This window comes from Halyomorpha halys, unplaced genomic scaffold (assembly GCF_000696795.3).
Source record: "Halyomorpha halys isolate HHAL.00 unplaced genomic scaffold, Hhal_1.1 Scaffold486.1, whole genome shotgun sequence".
Lineage (NCBI taxonomy): Eukaryota > Metazoa > Arthropoda > Insecta > Hemiptera > Pentatomidae > Halyomorpha > Halyomorpha halys.
Genome location: NW_027106528.1, coordinates 282,287 through 302,518, shown reverse-complemented (window position 1 = coordinate 302,518; position 20,232 = coordinate 282,287). Strand labels below are relative to the sequence as shown.

The window sequence follows — 20,232 nt, the reverse complement described above, 5'->3', positions numbered from 1 at the left end:
TGGGATAAAAACAATGTAGCTTCCCAACCCCTCCAATCTTTTAAAAAAATTAAATAATAATTTTTTATATAAACCAAATAGTATCCTTGTAAGTCTCAACACTCTTTATTATTTCAACAGTCTAGCGTTTCGGCCAATTCGACCATCCTCAATGACAATCTAACAATTAACAGCTTTACGTACATTTTTAAAAATTTTAACAACAACATTATTATTAATAATTTAACGTACCTTAAACATAAATTTGGATGTGAGGTGTAAATTTATATTTAAGGTATGTTAAATTATTAATAATAATGTTGTTAAAATTGTTAAAAATGTACGTAAAGCTGTTAATTGTTAGATTGTCCTTGAGGATGGCCGAATTATTGTACTGTTGATATAATAAAGAGTGTTGAGACTTAATATGGATACCATTTGATTAATATAAAAAATAAATACCAGTCTCAAGCAATTGAATAAATTATACATAAAATAATAATAATATTTGAGAACTTTCTTCAAACTGCAAAAATCATGGAATACATTTTTTTTTTCAACGAGATATTAAAATCTGGTACCAAAATACAAATATGAACATTTTAGGCTATGAAATTATGATGTTGTAGATAGGGAAGGAGCACTTAAATTAAGTACAAATAATGAATACAACCAACAACTTATTGGTAACATAAATTTGTTTATAAATTACTCTGACACACTATGTTACTAACTCCAAGGTCCCGGGTCCGATACCGGCTGCGGTAGATGATTATTTTCTGTTACAGTGTAGCTCTGATTGAACTCTGTGCGTTCTGAAGCCCTCCTGGGGTCCACCCATCACCATGTTTGAAACAGTTTTATATAAGAACTACACTACATTCAGTTCATCTGTTTAACAGTATCCTAAATTATTGAGCTTCGATACAGTGATTATCTATTTCCTTTTTCTTTGTTTACTAAGAAATAAAAAAAGTTTAATCCAATTCAAGAAAAACTAATTAAACCGGCAACTAATCAACAGAAATTCTATCACTAAAGCTGTGAGCCAGTTGGTTCAGTGAGTCAACCCAGTCTCATAAAGTACGTACCCTTAATTGGGGAAAATCTGGCAGTTGAGTATGATCTTGAAAAAATCATCTCCTTGTGTAACCGTTGTTCTTGTGCATACAAACTCTTGGTTGTAGTGGTTCACATTATTTTTATCTTACTTTAAAAACAAGGATAGTAATTTTTTCAGTCTTAATTTTATTATTATTTGTTTTGTTTTTTTAAATAAACTAAAATTAAAATTACTTGGGCCTTGAACTATTGACAGTACATTATATTGTGGTTATTCCCGGACATACATTTGTTCATCTGAACATAGTATATTAAAAACGAACATCACAATGGTAATATTGATTAAACGTATTAATTTAAGCACATTTTTCCTAGACCCAACTTACCTACATACATTGCATTAGATCCAATCTTCTTCAAATGATTATCTAATTATGATGCATCCGTGCATGTACTGTTGTTAGGAAAATCATTGAATGTTTTCATTGTTTTTAATAAAGTTTCTTTGCCTTCAAAACTACTATTCACAGCGAAATGAATGATCAAAATACGCCACAGTATATTTAGAACGATATGTTCACTGCAAATCAAAGTATATAGTACTTACTTGGAGTATTTAAAATGTTTAACGCCATAAATAAACTGCAGTGTTTTTTGTAGAATATTTTTAAACGTTTCTTGATGTTTATCATTTGTACTTTGCTTATGACGTTTGACGTTCTAAAGACCAAATGTTAGTATTATCAAACGTTTGTATTTTCTTAAATTTACAATGTTGGTAAACATTGGGATGTCCGAGCCTAGTAGTAGTAGATTGGACAAATATTGTTATTAAATATCAATAATCGGTGATTGTAGGTAATTGTCAATTTCAAGAGTTAAAAAAGTTAAAATATTTTAATATAGCTGTGAAATCCGATCAGAATTGTCGGAAAATATAAGATTTTCCCACTCTAACAAATTTTTGTCGCAAAACTCCTGATAATATGTATGTATTTGTTTCGTTTTAAGGATGACTCTATACTGAAAAAAGTTTGGAGTTATTGGTTATCAAAATTATACAAAATATAAATCTGAGAAGTCGTTTCAAATGAAGAAAAAAATTAATTGATGACATGTTACGTATACGCATTTGTAAAATAATTATTAAACTCCTACATGATTTTGTAGATTTCTTTAAGTTTATATGTTCTTAAAGTATTTAGTGTAGTTATTTCTGGTCTTTAATTAGTTTGTTCCATTCCGTATATATAAATTTTTTTTTTATTGTAGATAATAAATACAATACATTATATCATTTTACATATAAATACAGAACAATATAAGTTATTATTATGAAAACACTGCTGTGTATCTCCTCAACATTGTTGAGCGAATAAACCTATATTCCTGTGTGCACTAAATTTGTATGGTAAAATATTAATACATTGCTGTTCAATTTCGCGCATAAATGAGCTTCAGCGATTCATGGAGTTCAAGAGCTATTGGCTAGTTCGTTGGATCGAACTCACCTACCGAAGTCCAGTTGGTCGAAAACTCCACGGCTTTGACTACAAAGGATGGAAAATTCGGGGCAATTATCGGGCTGATGAAAACCCAACCTCGCCTGTCTTTTGTTTTATGCATGAACTGGGATTCATCAAAGTTACACAATCGGTTGTTATGAAAACCGTTTCGGCATGAACTAAACACTAAAGGATCCGGCATACAAAATGCGGCCCTTAATAGTGCTCCCGTCAAAAACACTCATAATAATAGCATAGTGCGTTCCCACTGTTTGTCTGTATATGATGTCTTTTATCTTCTTCTTCTGTCCGTGTTCATATAATATTCGTCACCTTTGCAGTAATATTTTCTCTTTGATGATGTATCCACGATGCACGTTTCTAGTCCCTATTTGTATTCGTACATGACCTTTGGCACAAAGTTCTGCCTCAATACTTATACTTATAATTAGTTCTTATTTTATCCAATAGGTTTCGTTTATCTCATCAATTAAGTTGTTAACATTTTTCAACATATTCTCTTCACACAAATGTATAAACGTTTTCTACTACTATACTCTTTTTCATCAATTAGGGTTACTTTATTTTCTATTTGCAATGCTAAATTTGTTTTCAAGCTTTTGCATACTTCCACTAGAACGTTTATCTACAGCGGATAATTTATATTAAAAATAGGAAACGCTTATGTGATCCAACGTGTGCATTATCACGAACAGACCCCTCACCTCAAGAACAATTATGAAATCGCATTTCAGGAAAACACTTCCACAACCTCTTTAAATGTACATAATGCATTCTTGACAAAAATCTTCTTAAAAGAAAAAAAGGGCTTAAAGGTAGGATCCGTTTAAAATTCTAAATAATTGTCATCAGAAAACACAAGTCCGCTTTGAAAGCCGTTGCCTTATAAATGAAAGTTAAATTTTATTTGCAAATTTTTTCGTTTCATTTATTGAAAAAACATACTGTTAAAAATTTGATCGAGTTCGACTGAGACGTTGATGAGAGTTTTGAGTGTGACCTTAGTAAGCAATATTGTAGTTCTGTTGCAGTTTATTTCTAAATTTAAGTATTGTTAAATTAATAAGTAAATAATAAATAATTGATTTGTTATTACAGTTAAATCTAACATAATTTTTAAGTCAAAAAATTAGCTTTAACCACTTATAAAGAAATAATGGCTGATATCAGCAAGTCAGGTTGGCCGAGCGGTCTAAGGCGCCAGATTTAAGCTCTGGTTCCCGATGGGAGCGTGGGTTCGAACCCCACACCTGACAGAAAGTCTTTTTTTTTTGTATATTTCATTTTTTGTTAATTATAACTAATTTTTTAAATATTATTTAAATGTTTTATTAAACTTTTGTCACTTTTAAATATTTCCAGTTATTTAATAATTTAATCCAATAATTATTTTTATTAAATTTGTATTGCTTTTAAATATTTCCAGTTAATGATTTAAACCAATAATTATTTTTATTAAATATCCTTTTTTTTAAAAATCAGTATTTAACTAAAAACTCAGATGTTAACAACTCAAATGAAATATATTTTTTAGTAGAGCAATTTTAAAAACTTCTACAATTTCATTTATTGTTGTATGTAGTTTATATTCCTTAGTATTATTGGTAAATATATCATAATTATGTTACTAAGCAAATTATTACTATAAACAGCTTTATAGAAAACCAAGAGCAATGGTTCAAAACTATAATTTCTTTCAAATTTGTTACTTGTCACATTCTTACATTTATTTTGTTTAACTTGAACGGTTTAAAATTTGTAGTATAGAAAAATAAAATTGTATTTTATTTTCAAACTGTTGAAAAAGAATTTGGCATTATTAGTTTATTTTAACCAACGGCAATGCTGTTTAGAGATGTATTAAGAGTAATAATTAAAATATATTACGATAGATACTCCACATTGTTTATATGGCTTTTCCGGTACTTCGCTATAATATATTTATATAAAAACAAATTATAATTATATAACATTTGATTTTGTCATTTAATTTTACAATACATTCTTGTGATAATTTATCTCTGTTTATTGTGATTTACATGTAGTGAAAATTGATGAAAACTGGACATATTCTATTTTTTTTTTTTTTGTATTATATATTATGAAACAAATTATTAAATAATTAAAATAAACTAACGGCTTATATAAGTTACATATTTTATTTTAACTTATTTTTAAAATAATATTATCTAGCTCTAAAGAACCCTCTCCTGGGAACTATACTGTTTCTCAATTAGTTGTACACTCAAAGTTAGTTTCAGCAGATTTCCTTTATTTTACTGTTGTCTGTAATTTATTTCTTAGCTTGGACTTGCTATGTAGCCCGTCGCCTCGCTGGTTCTTTTTCTGATATTATTTTAGACTGTAAGTATTTTATTTACTTTAAATGTACAATAAACTCTTTTTAAAAAGTCTTTCGTAGTTCGCAATACCACAACTTATATATAAACTTAACGAGGGAAAAAAATCGATATAGAATTCTATTCCTGTAAGAATCCGTCATCATAATTTGATTTTCATTGAACGTCCGTGAAGAATTAAGTGGCTACCATGATAATGCTGACTTTTGTATGAATAAACGTTTAAATTTGATGGTCCCTTAAGAAAAACCAAGTCCTGAAATGATTTTGCGACTTACGACTTGAGAAAAAAAATACCCCTTATGAATTTGTCTTAAATTGATTGATTGATTAATTGTCAGAATCTGCAAATGAAAAAAAAAATACCCAATCTCATTGGGAATTACAAAGTTAGTTGTACTGAAGAATGTTACAAAATTAACTATGCCCTCTAAAGAATAACTAAAAAAGAATTAAGACAAATTAAGAAAAAAAAAAGAATATTAAAAAGTAATTGGAGGAAAACATAAGGTAAATTTTTTTTTTCCAAAAAAATATTTCTTATAAATAAATTTTATTACGAGACAAAAAAAATTCTTAAATAAAAGATGGATTTGACAGGATGTATATTTATATTAGAGGTGTGTGTTTTTGAAACGAAGCCAATTAGTTAACGTTCGCCTGTGCCTCGTCTATATACAGCTGTTTGTCAGCATATATTGCTACATAGCTTTAACGATCATATTGTACACTTTATGTTTTTATACAACCATATACGTTTATTGTTAATAGCAAAGTATAGACATTTTTCGTCAATTTCAGGTTTAACAAATATTGACTTGTTATAATTTTCTAAATGGAAGATTTTTCACCTCAACATCACGTTAAATAAAAACAAACAACTTCCTTAGAAAGAAAATTATTCAATTTTTATTTACACGATTTAACAGTAGGTTTAATTTTATTTTTTTGTATGTTTTTAATACAATAAATAGAAAAAATATATAATGTAATATGACCATTTTTTTTCAGCCAGTATTAACAAATTTGTAATGTTTATGCTTGGTTAGAATATTTAAATTATGAGCAATAGTCTTTTGCCATAAATCTGACTGTATGTTATATAGTGACTTAAATTTTGATTAATTGTCAATTTTAATTTTTAGTGTTTTTTTTTTTTGTTTTTTTTTAAATAAAAATAAAAATATGATACCATGTTGTAAAGTCTGACAAATCGTAGTTTTACTTCTTTCCTATTTTAAATACGAAACATACTTTCTAACATTCAATTGTACTGATGAAACCATCTTACCAACACATATTTTTTAATTTTTAATTTTTTTTTTATTTTTAGTCTTGAACTATTATAATTCAATAAGCCTTCTCTATGTCAAGAACACAGAAATCCTGAAAAAACCTGAAACTAAGGTTGTACAATGCCATGATAAAGCCAGCTCTGAGCCAGTCACAGACGGCTGAGAGATCTGAGCTCTAACAGGTACCCTGGAAAGGAGATTCGAGGGATCTGAACGAAAAGTACTCTCTGCAATTACTGGAGCGATCTGGGATCAAAGCTTTAACACATAGAGGAGGAGAAATAACAGTAAACTGCTTGCAGAGACTGGCCAATCAATATCTCATGATATGAAGTAAAGGATTTTAAGGTCGGCGGGACTTGTGGGGCGGAAGCATTCCATCAGGAAGTCTCCACACAATGAATGCTAATATAGTAGGCGTGCGACAGAATGAACAAAGATGTAAAACATCTGTATGAAGAAAGTTGGAAAGCAGTAGCCCATGATTGGCAGGCGTGGTGAAGTCTGGTTCGGGCCGCCAAAGATCTGCAAGCTCTGAAGGGCCAAGCAAAAAATAATTTTAACCAAATAGTTTCTGTTTAAAGAAGCAACTGTATTCGATAATTTTTAGCTTATACAAGTATTCCAAAACAGCAGTCTCGGCATCTATAGCGCATCAAAAGAATTAGAAAAAAAAATAACATTTATGTAATGTATTCAAATTGCAAGGTTAATTAATTATGTTTTAACTCACATATTCACAACAAGAAACATGTATTTTTAATAGTTATTGAAATACAGATTTACTTAAACTAATTGTAAATTAAAAAGAACAATCTTAACTCACAAATGTCCTATCCTATCTTATTCTAATTATATCTATCATATCACTAAATATATATCTATGTACTTATTACTAACTTATAAACTAACCTACAATTAAAATACATACAATTGTTATCTTTGTCCAAAGGTGAACAATAACGCGTACGTACTTGCACTCAGCTGGTCGTGACAGAGAGAGAGAAAGATCACGTCTCAATACACAGTTTTTAAACTTAACTTAGCTCACAGAGAAACCAAAAAATACACTAGATACTTTACATTATACTTACAAATACTTTACATCAATGTCCATCCATTAAAAAAACAACCAGCGACAAAAACATATGATTTTTCTCTCCCTCTCTGCCCGATACCTCCCGCGCATGCGCTGCCATCACCAATTCTTCTGTCTCGTCTATTACATTTATGAACAGCTGAAGTTTTAACTTCTTCATGAACAGAACAGAGTGACAAAGATGAGAAAATGGTTTAGTTCAGCTTTAATTATATTGCTTTTTGTATGAAAATATATCATTATGGGTAAGTTAACCCTTCCCCGAGAGAGGGGTTTTCTTTTGGGGGGGGCGGGGAAAAAAGGGTTTAAAAAGGTAAAAAGTCGGGTTAAAGGTCTCGATAGAAGTTTCATTTTCTTCCATTTAGTATTACTTCTATCAATTTTGCCCGCCAACTATTATAATCAAAATTAAAAATTATATTTTACAACCTTAAATTTAAAATAGTCTATTGTGAGAATTTCAGACCTACTAAAAGTATTGTACCCTATTTAGGTATATGATCCCCACCTAAATTGTATTGTGTCGCCAATCATTATAGGTTTTGATTATCCAATATAATTTATTTTACCCAACTTTATTTGCAATCATACAGTCTACAGCACTTATAAGTTCAGGGAAACCACTAAATTAATCGATTATAATAATATTCTCATAGAACTTGATTATCAAAATCAAACAGTTCCGGAGAATTCTGGATCAACCAGTCTCATTCATTTTTATGCAAAGATCAGTGCATTTAAGGAATTTAAAAATTATATTTTACAACCTTGAATTAAAAATAGTTTATTATCAAAATTTCAGACCTTCTAATAGTTTTGTACCCTATATTATTTTATACATAATCTCCTCATTATTTTTGTTTTTATTTATCATCAAGTATTATATTTTTTTTTTATTTATCTAATATGTAATTTATTTTATCCAACTTTATTTGCAATCATACAGTCCACAAAACGTATCGTAAGTCCAGAGAGACCACTAAAGTCATCGATTTTAATAATATTCTCATAAACCGTGATTAAGAAAACTAAACAGTTTCAGAGAGTTCTGGGTCAACCAGTCTTATTCATTTTTATGCAAAGAAGGGTCATTTTAAGGAGGAAAACAAATCTTACTGTTTAGAAGTAGTCATAGCGAATGTAGAGGTAGATAGTTATGGAATTTGTAAAACAGTCTCGGGTACCGCACTCAATCAAAAGCCTGTTCTACATCGGAAAAGACTCCTGCGCTGTTCATTCGAAATTTAAAAACTCTAGTATCATTCCAGAGATAATTCAAATGAAATCTTGTGTGGTGCGCGCATCATACAGCTTTTACCAACATTTACAATACAAATATTTTCTTATGGAACTGATCCATTTTTAAATGTTGTCGATCTACTTTTTTTTTATTATTAATTTTGATTTTAAAATCTGGGAATGCATTTAGGACAGGGCCTTATGAAGGATGAAAATGGTTAAGCAGCTGGATTCAAAAACAGCTTCCGCCCAATGTCAGGCTAATTGGTGGGTGAAATTAATGATGCCCTATTCAGAGCTGTGCCAGGCTACGGGGGAATTACAATAAAAAGGACTCTAATGATGTCTTTTTGTCTTTTGATCCGGCTTATATAGTTCAGCAAATGGATAGTCCGGGATTGGGGTTGATGGATTGCCAGCTTCGCTAGTGTAGGGAATCCTTTAGAATATTTTGACAAGCCTAGGATTAAGTAACACCATTAGGGGATAAGTAACCTTAGATTGCATTTTAGTATTATGATATTATTCCAGTATAATTTTACCTTTGTATTAATTTCATAACATGGTAAATTGTATACTGAATTGGCTCCTTACTCAATATCTGCAAGTATGCCTATCCGAGAGCTCAGGATGGAAATTAAATAAGTTATGTTACCCTAATTTTTTATTACTTTAATGAAAAAGTATTTAAAGTCAAGAGTCAAAATTGATGACTGCCCATCATGGTAGGGGTATAAAAAATTGCGGAACAATTAGGAAAAATTCATTATTGAGTTATTTAAGGAAAAGTAAAAATTTCGCGTCATTTTCTGTAAGAAAAATAGTAAAGACTGAAATACTCAAGCCCTCTGAAGTTTATTTTATTCAGAAACATCCTAACATTTTTACTCATTTTTCATTTAGAGCTCCGTATCCTTAAAACTACCTACAACCCTAAAAATAGTGATCATAGGTTTTCAGAAATATAAGCTTTTTACGTTCAATAGTTCTCGAAATATAAATCTTTTTTTTTTCAAAAAGAAATATTTTTTCCAAACGACGAAAAAGTAATATTTATATGATATTAAGAAGCTAGTAGGAGCGGGGGTGCAGTAAGAAACAAAACAAAAATAGTTAACAACTATTATTTATTTTTTGTTTTCTTTTTACTGCACCCCCGACCATTTTCATAATTTTAAATAATACATTCAATCATTTATATATTCAATATTAGAGAGAAATGCTTTATTTGGCCATGCCAAATACATCAGGTATATCACACGGCGTTCCCATCAATCCATAATTGGACATAAATACACTACAACACGTTAACATTTTTAGTTTTTCGAACAATTATTATCAATACACTTAAATACATTTTTTTGGACAAAAAATAATTTATTTTTTCCTTCTTTTCCCTATTTATTTCCTATATACATACATTAGTTTTCGCACAAAGCCAAATAACAATTTAATTATATCAAATACATTATTCCCCCTGTTTCACTCATTCATATCTCCTCTCCAGTGATACGCAACAACCTTTCGATCAATTGAGCAAATTCACAAATATTATGAATAGGTATCAACAAAACAATCATAGCTTTAGAACAGTTTACCGTGTAAAAAGCTGTGTAGCAGTTTAAAAAATTAAATAAATTTAATAAGAACTAATACATAAATTAAAAAACAACAACAGATAAATGGATAAATAAATTAAAATACGCAAATAAATAGGATAAAAAAAACAACTAATGATTACTATCGGAACTAATTTCAATGTAGGTGATGATGTATGATATATATCCTGGTTGTCCAAAATGATATTTTCCGCCATGATCATAGTATTAAGATCGATAATAAATATTATTAAATATCAAAGAAAATACTGCTCCTAGGATGATCAATGTTATCAACTATATTTAACATATATATTTAACTCATTCATTAATAATTGACAATTTTAAGTCGCTGGTAGAAGCAGTAGTTTCCATGCAGTTATATGAAAATAAATTCATAAACTATTGATTCTTCGTTGAATGCTCAATGAGATTGGTATTATAAAAACAGATTTTGAATAAAAGGTATATTTACAAATATTTTTGAAAATAAATTGGTAACAAAAGCATTTTGAGCGAGACATGGTCGTCACGGGCGGGCCAATGTTCCCCTTGCCTGCGGCCAGAACAGCCCCATATCCATAATGAAAAAATGAATGACCGATATAACTCTTTAAATATCACAGTCAATGAGATAGCAGACTCGGAGGTAGGAGACGACAGATCATTTAACATTCACTGTGTTTCACGGTTCACGGAATATTCTGGGAACAACTAGAGAAACTAGAGTCAAGTCTTGCTTACATTCCGTTCCATACTTCAGTAAAATCAATAAACAGAAAGCTTCACACCCTTGTGTATATAAACACAAAGTTAGTAATTTGATGAGAAGAGTCACAAAAGGCATCCGACCACACATTAGGTTCTAGTTTTCATAAACGTCATCTTCACTTACAGTTCAACAATGTGTTTAAAAGGGGATTCCAGCCTTTAGAATTGGGGGTTTCAATAGTTTTGGGAGTCACTTTTCAATTAAATTATTTATTTCATTTTTATTAAATCACTACATTTATAAACAGTTATTATTATATGATAAGTTAAAAGTGGCACTCTTGCCGATCTTGCTATTGCGATAAAAACATGGATGAAGCAGTAACTGAAAAAATCATGATCTGTGCCAGGAGCTTCATAGACTTAATTAATTTGAGCATATCGCTATGTCACTCAAAAATATTTTTTTTTTAGTGCATATATATTAACAGAAAACAAAAAAATTGAAACTATTGATAATTTTTTTTTAATTGGACCATTAGAGCCTATGTTCACATATTGGTTTAAATCGATTTTAATCGGTCCCAATGACCAATATGTACAAATATATAAAAATCTTAACTGCCATCTATACACTACGAGCCCATTATGACCTAGAATCCGCCAGATGTTCTCCCTAAAATTCTTATGGTCAATAGCATTGTCAATAAAACAAGCAGCGGCAAATTCTATCCTTTTTCTAACCGGGTAAACAGCCTGTTATCCTCCCATATGTTACCATATTTCTTCATTGGTTAAGCTGATAACAAAATCTAATTATTGCCGAAGTTTGAAATTATAAATATATAATAAGATATACCGTCATAGAGTACAACAGAAACAAGTAATAAATCTGCTACCAGTTGCAGTAACTGTGAATTATGTATATGTTTTCATAATAAATTGCAATTAAAAAATTTATAACCCTCTGCATGACCGAAGTACGGTACCTCTGTAGTATCGCTTGTGACAAGAGCCATCCCTGAAAGTTGTCTCAAAGAATATACAAATATAGAATATAAAATTTCAATTCTTACTAAAATATATATACACACAAACAAATTTTTACTTCAAGCTCTCTTAGGTTTTGATGGAATTTGGCACCCAAGATTGGTATACAAGATCCGTAAATTCCTACCCTCTACATAGGTTTCTCATTATCCATTCTTATCTCTTTAACAGTTTATTTAGAGTAAATCAGAATAGTGCTTACTCATCTCTCTTTCCTAAGTTTGCTGGTGTACCTCAGGGTAGTATTCTTGGTTCTATCCTTAATATAGTTTGACAGCTGACATCCCAACCCATCCTCACACTATCTTCACCTGTGAGGTCTATTATCAGCATATAGTCATGTCTATTATATTATCCTTACCTGACAAATGTCTATTATCAGTGAATAATGACCCTTTCATTGTGTTCTAAACCCTCCAATCCTACGTCACTACGCTTAAAGAATCGTGTAAAAACTGAAGGATTGAAATAAGTTCTAATCAATCCCATCAAATCACATTTATTCTCAGTCGTAAACCCATGACCTTACCATGGAATTCCTCTGGTATCTTATTCTTACAATCCAAAATCTTTGATGCTCTTTACTTTGCCACAAATCAAATCATCCATCAGTACCTCAATGTTCCATTTGATGCCGAATCAGATACCAATCCTTCCATGATCAACTACCCAGACCCGCTAGTTTCTAGCGTTAGTTAGGTTCTAGTTTCTTCTCCTTCACTATTTGATAGTGCTCCTAGGAATACAAAGAAGAACAACATAGCCTGGGGATCATTCCTCTAGAAATAGTATTGGAGTTCTATCAATGGATAAATTCTCCACATGTCATGATATAACGATATATTAACTTGTATATATTAATATAGTTGTAAATGCCAGTAAATAAATTTAAAAAAAAATCTCTAAACTTTTATTGCTATTAATTTTTATTTATTGTTTGTTACAGTGGTAGCGCTTACGAGGGTCAATGGCAGAACGGGAAACGACACGGACTGGGGGTGGAATCGCGGGGGCGGTGGATGTACCGGGGTGAGTGGACGCAGGGGTTCAAGGGGCGCTACGGGGTACGGCAATCCAGCACAAGCAACGCCAAGTACGAGGGTACCTGGGCTAACGGCCTCCAAGACGGTTACGGCTCTGAGACCTACGCCGATGGAGGTGAGTAATATTGTTGTTATTATTACTATTAGTATTATTATTACATAAAGATGCAACAAAAATAATTATCGAAAGAGTTATAAGAAACCCTTGTTTCTCTAATATTTATTATTCAGAATGTTTCCATAGTTCAGACATGACCACAAATGAAAACCTCAAAATAATTTAAAATCAGAGATAGAACACCCTACAGTAATAGTTACATCAAACACACCCTACTTCAACAGTATAATATCGCCTTAGCTAAGAATTTACCCTTTCTCCTATGTTGTATTGCAAAATGCATAAAGACTCCATTATATAATTATTGAAGATAATCATCCAGTAATTCTTATATTAATAAGTGATTAATATGGATGCTTTCTTTGAAAGTTATTGATCAGTAAGCGAACTGTCCAAGGATAATAATAAGTATAATAAATAATAAGAAATATGATTAATAATTAGGATTCCAAGTTTATAGCCCGTGTTCTATTTGATTTAAATTTATTAAATTAAAAAGCTCAGCGGAATACAAGAGTTGAGCCTTAACTACATGATGATTCGAACACCTTCCAACGTTGGACGTTACCTATGAACCTAGTTCAGATAATTTGTCCTGCCAAACGTTCGACCTAACCATGATCCAAACACGTTTTGATCGGTGTTGGACCAGACTATTCTTGCATCATATAATGGGTTTATGACGAAGATTATATTAAGATAAATATTAAAATGTTATCATCGGATTCCACATATTTTTACTTCCCCTTACCTTAGGAAAGGGAAGTATTATGATCAGGAAAAATTTCGAAATTCCAGTTTTTGACAGAAATACACGTTTTGAAGTTCCCTCAGTTCAAAGAACCGAGCCTGACCAAATGGTCTTTGTATTTTGATTTGATAATTAACTTAAAGAGATATGAGGAAAAATAATTTTTCCACACTGAAAATACTTTACCGGAAATAAGAGTAATGATGAAGTTGCAGAAAGTAATGAGAAATGTCGAAAAACGCATAAATAAAAGCCGGATGCTTTGTGGGTTGTTCGCCAATCTTTTAAATTTTTTCTTGTCATTCAGTGATGAAATATTCAGTTTTTTAAATTTAACTTTGGCTATATATGAGCCTCTTAGTCGACAGGTTGACTAACTCATATAAATCATCCTTATAATTTTCAACGCTGATTCTATAACAATTTAGCATTAAATAAATGGTTCAGGGCATAATGTTAGGTTTGGTGTTATATTTTTGTCATAATTTTGCAACGAAAAATATTATTTGAAGTATTATCCTAAAACTGTTGAAATTTGAGATAGTCAATTTATCAGTTGAAAGACACATTTAGAAAATTATTATGAGAAAGAATAGCCACAATGGTTCACAAATGTCTATTTGAAACGAGCAGGAATTAACTTCAATTCAAAGTATGGTGGGCAGTGAAAGTTTAGTGATTTTCGCACCGCACCAAATTTCTCTGTTTGAAATTTAATAGCATTAGCTAGCCTGGCTTTAGTTAATTTGAAGATATTTTTGTTAATTAAAACATAAATTTCTAAAGAAGAAAGAAATCAAGAACTTAATGCCAAGTGATTCTCGAAATTAAGTCGAGTTAAGTTAACTATATTTTTTAAGTAAAAAAAAAGTGTAGAATATCTCCGTTACTATAGTCATATTTTCCCCTCATGTTTGTTTTTTTTTTTTTATTAAAACAGCTGAAAAGTGATTTAAGTACTACATTAATGTTTTCCAAAAGGGGAAAAATGGCAGGAGGGAGAGAGAAAAGTTGATACCCCAAAAGGCCTTTCTCTAACTAAGCTCATCTGAAATTCTCAACTCTCTGAACTCAACAGGTTAGCATGACGTAATTATGACCGAAATTCACTTCCCTGTTTTAATTCACTAGATTCAAAGGTCAAATATTCCCAAAACCTACCAAATAGTGTGTAACCGTTTAATGGATGCATAATGCGTCCTCATCTCCCTACGATGGTCTTCAATAATCTGAAATAGTTTATTATTATCGGAAAAAATACTACTAAGGGGTAATGAATAAATAAATATGAGAATTCAATCATCCCTTATTTCTTGTGTAGTATTTATATATATATGTTTATTTATCAAATTTGTTTGTTTGTTTGTTTGGTTGTTTAGTGGCGCCAAACTTCATTGGTCATCAACGCCATTTATATTTTATTTAATTTTGCTAATATTCGTTAAATTTTATTTTATTTTTTTATTTATTTATTTTTTTTTTTCTTCCGATCAAGTTATATTTTTGTCATTAAATTTTGTGATTTTAAAAACTGGAACACCAATTCTATTGCCTTATCATCGTCTCCAATGGTTTTTGAGATATCTTGGCTTAGTCCCAAGCTAGATATGGGCATCGTTGGAAAACATGGCTTATTGTTAAATTGTTATTAAATTAAATTATCAAATTTGTTTTTACGACTATATTTACTGTTTATCTCAATTTTTTTTTACCCTGAATAGCTCGAAACTTGATTTGTTAAATACAAAATACTCAGTGATTTTTGGTGATGATTTATGGTCTATGACAACAAGATTAAATAATTCGGTGATTACTTTCGTGAATAAATTGATAAAAATGATATATTTTTGCTGGTTGAGAGTGATTTCTGATCAAAGAACCTCCTTCCATGACTGTTGAAGCAGTATTTGCTTACAAAGTTCTAAACTCAAAAAGAAGACCTGAAACTCAGATCGAAACGTCGGCATAGAATAAATAAATATGGTTTTGTTTATTTATGTTGTTCTTTGCTGACCGCACTCCCTGACAAACTTCTCCAAGAAAAAACTTTTTGGGTTGTAGTAGTTAGTACATGTGAATTTTATCTACTGTAGGAAGATGTTCCAGGCCAAGAAAGGTAGATAAATGTCAGAAAAAAACTATTTATTTGTTGGAATTAACGTTCCGCCCCACTCTAAACGTTTCATTAGGGCTCTCTATATATCTCTGGGAGATGTAGTGACCGAACCTATTCCAATCTTCGGACTACTAAGCTTAAATATGAACCGTTTGCGGAATTCCCTCACCTCCCTACTTAATGAAACTGGAATCTATATATACCTGTTCGAACCGTTCAGCTAACATCTAAATGTCAGGAAACATAATTCAAATACTCAAAAAAAAATTTTTAAATATGTTGTACTCGTCCCTTCGCGGCTTATCCCAAGGCTCTCGCTGACTTTCTCAGCTACCAAAGGTCGACAAGGAAATATAGTTGACATCTATTTTATTTATTTTGTTTGGCTTCACACTCAACATTTTATAGCTTCTTCCAGCTCCAAGATTGTAGTTTTAAAAAAACATTTCTTTTGTTAAAATCATTGTTTTTGTTCAACTCCTGATCCCTTTTCCATTTGATCGATTTTGAATCAGTCAATAGATTTGGAGTATGTAGAAGTTAGCTCAGAGCCTTGAGGAATGTATAAAACATTGAGAATTTCCCTCTACGAGATATTTAAATTTTTTTTTTTAAATATTGGTTTGATTGATCGTATTATAACCATTGTAAGTAAGGGAAAAGACTTTCATAGATAATACGAAGAGGTTATGGATAGAGAACTCCACTTCGTGTAGAAAAAGTTTTTATTAAGACAATATGAAAAGAAGTAAATGTTTTCAATGGGTTTTCATTAGTAGTTTTCTTCCTGTTTTTCGAACTTCTTATCTTGTCTTGAAGTGTTTTTGTTAAAACTTTTCCTAAATGTCACCCTTCACTCTCTCAGACAGTGGTCATAATTCTAAAATACAACGCCTCGAACAAACTTTGGGATTTGAATAGGAGTATTTGGGTTTTAACAGGATTAAGTGACTGGTTGGGGGGATTGTGAGCCTTGGAGTGGGTAATTAGTGTATTCTGCTTCTCATCTCGCCTCTTGCCTCGATTCATCATTAGTCGCTTTATCAAAGCTAATCAATGGGCTTTCGCGTAATTTCATTTAATATTTTTTATATTAAAAATCTGTTTAATTATTGTATTAAATAAAAAAACAAAACAATAATTTTTGTTATGTTTAGAAATGTACGTAAAAATGATATAGTGCTCTTGGTAAGAATATTTCATTAATTGAATGTTAAAAGTTATATTTAGATGAATATTTTAAGGGTCAAATCATGAATTTTTAATATTTATTATAATATATCCTCTGTAAGAATTTCTTTGTTTGAAGGCCTTAACTTTAGAAAATTTCTGTTTGATTTGAACATTTGTTTTTGTGTTGATAGGCTGTTGATTAATGAAAGCTAAGGGTTATATCTCATTCCGATTCAACCCATAGGAACGAAGTAGTAATCGTATTATGGGAAGTTTCCACAAATTTCTAATCGTGGTCTTACTTATATTGTAGATGTGTAATAAGGTAAGGGGTGTAAAAATATTTTCACTAAATGTGTTTGATGATCACGATAGTTTTGTGTACAAATAAATATTACCTTTACATTTCTTAAGCGCATCCGGCCTGGCTTGTTCAAAGTAGAGCGGTGGACTGCACGAGATGACGTAAACTGATTGAATGAAGTGGTGAAATCAACTTTAAATTTTATTTAACAGAATAGAAAAATTAATATTTTCATAAAAAAATGAAGGTGAACTGATTACAAAAGAAAAGAAAATTTGGCCTAATAAAATGAAGAGTTTGTTTTAAAAGGAACCTTTATGAGCGTAAGTTAGATATTCACTTGTTTCTGGCTTTACTTTGTTTAAAATAGTCGTTATATAAATGGTGTACGTGTGTGTGCGAACAATTTTAATTTAGAAAATGATCCTTAAACAAGGTGGTTATAAAAATGAACAATGTGAAATTGAATTTAAAAAAAACAACAGAAATATAAATCGGACAAGTATTGACAATGATGCTTAAGAATGTACTTTAGAAACATGATAATTTAGATTATTTTCCCGTGAAATTCAGTTTTATTTTATCTAATTAAGGTTCTCCATGCTGTAGTTGCACGATAAGACTTCAGAAAACAAAAGAGAATACTGTTTGAAACGGACAGCGCGCACCTAGTATCAAGTATAATTAAAAGTTCTGATTGGCACGTGTCCTCATTTTCATGACTACTTCATACTCCTATATTTTTTGTAGGTTCTGCTAAAGGATACTTTTCATTATTATTGATGGTATGTATTTATCAAAAAGAGCGAAAATGTCAGAAAAAAACTTGAAACTTTTTTTTGTATTACGGAAAGTTTTTAACCTTAATGACTGGTTATTACTATCTGTTATGTTATTATACGTAGCCATTTTGTTTTAGTGACCTCCTTCCTAGTCATATCTAACATGGGGGGGGGGGAGAATTTCTACAGATTACCATTCAAGTTATCATTTCGTGGTGCCACCGATATAAAGCCTAAGAGCATTCACAAGCTATTCAATGTTGAAGCTTTGCTGACGGCCCTAATATAGTCATGATTGTATGTTACAATCCTCTTCCTATGTTTTTACTGAGGTAATTATTCAACGTTGTGTTTTGAATTGTTTCCCTAAGATATAAACAGTTAACGAATTTTTGTTCTAATTTTTTTATTTTATTCAGAAAATAATACTATCTGCCACACTCAAGATTAATAAGTAATAAAGCTATATATATAATGTAAATAAAATAATTATTATAATAAAAATTTTCTCTAGAAGGAAGCCGAGATACTAGACTTTGTCCCAAAGGGAAACTGGACTGGTAAAGAGGATCTGTGTCGGGGGGTGAAAGTGACAGGGTTGCATTTTGATGCGCCAATTACTGTGCCACTGCTCAATGTAGCTGCAGTGAGTCGGAGTAGTCCTAATCTTCCATTGAAGAGGTAGGTTGAAGAACGGAGGGTGAGGAAGTCAATAAAATGAAGGATAGTATTTAGGTTCTTGTGGATTTGAATCTAAGTGAACCAAGAAGGACCTATCGCCTGAAATTAGGATAAAGCCATCCTTACTCGAAATACCAACTAGGGATGTGAGAGTGTGTGTACACCAAACATTAATCTTATAAAAAAAAAATCTTTTTTTATGTAGCCTTATCTGTGCAGAGGGAGGGGAGGGGGTCGAGGAAACATGAACGACAAAGAGAAATTGAACCTTGAATTGATTTTTATGTTTTCCATTGTAGAAATATTATTATTATCTTTAAATATATATGATGCTTCTGTATGTCCTTTAGGTAAAAAATTAAAATACAATACTGCTTTATACTGATTCATTTATTTTGGTCTTGGACATTTGGATACTGCGTCTGCCTCTTCATAGAGTCTAATTTAATGTTTTATTATTATTAATATTTTTTATATTTATTATATTACATTATAGATTTTTATGCGTTTTTCTACAATTTCATATAATAATTTAATTTAATTTCTAATAATTTAATTTGGTTAAATTGAAAACAAAAGTATTTTTATCATTAGTATTTTGTTTTGAGTATGTGCTGTGGTTTTATATTTAATTCTGCTGAACAATATTTTATTCGCTAAAAAGCCCAATAAGTCAAGAAATTGTGTAACCTAATAGTTGAAGAGCTGGTGACAAAGTCAGTTATAACACCCCAATTTTTGCCAAAAACTATGTATAATTACTTGTCGAAATTGATGAGTATGCCAAATATGGTGATGGGGGATAAACATGACCACTGTTTCAAGTTTCAAATGGCTAAATTTTCTTTCGAAGCTCCATGTCTTTACAACTACCAAACGAGTAAATACTATTACGAGAAAACCTAATAGAACATTATTTAAGAGCTACACTTGCTAAAATATGAGTCCTAATTAAACTATTCGCGTTGAATAGGTCCCGATATAGGTTTTTTTTTTTTTAAAACAACATTTTTCAACAATAACAGTCATCAAAATTGGCATTTTTTCAATTAATTTTGGTAAAACTCAGGAAAATTCAGGAACCACTAGACGTACAGATGCTTATTACTATTCAAATTAAGGTTTGTTGAATAATATTTAACTTTGTTGGAGTTTTATTTTTTGTGATATTTGACAAAATAAACTCACAAAATGTTGATTACTAGTTGTTCGGACAAAATGTTTATGAAATATTATGTTTTAAATAATTTTAATTTATAAAAATTATATCTCAGGAATCATTGGACGTACAGATCTTTAAATTTTATTTAACAGAATAGAAAAATTAATATGTTCATAAAAAAAA

The 20,232-nt window shown here is 30.6% G+C and overlaps 1 protein-coding gene and 1 non-coding gene across 3 annotated transcripts in view; both read left to right on the top strand.

Moving 5' to 3' along the window:
• The window catches only part of jp (junctophilin), a 282,722-nt gene that overhangs the window by 89,997 nt on the left and 172,493 nt on the right, over positions 1–20,232 (top strand). For both annotated transcript variants that reach the window (XM_067044870.1, XM_067044869.1), the window contains exon 2: positions 12,866–13,077. In XM_067044870.1, the coding sequence (XP_066900971.1) occupies positions 12,866–13,077 (212 nt within the window). The remainder of the gene's footprint in view (positions 1–12,865; positions 13,078–20,232) is intronic.
• TRNAL-UAA (transfer RNA leucine (anticodon UAA)) lies at positions 3,741–3,823 on the top strand. The gene has a single exon. It is a non-coding gene; the product is annotated as a tRNA-Leu (tRNA).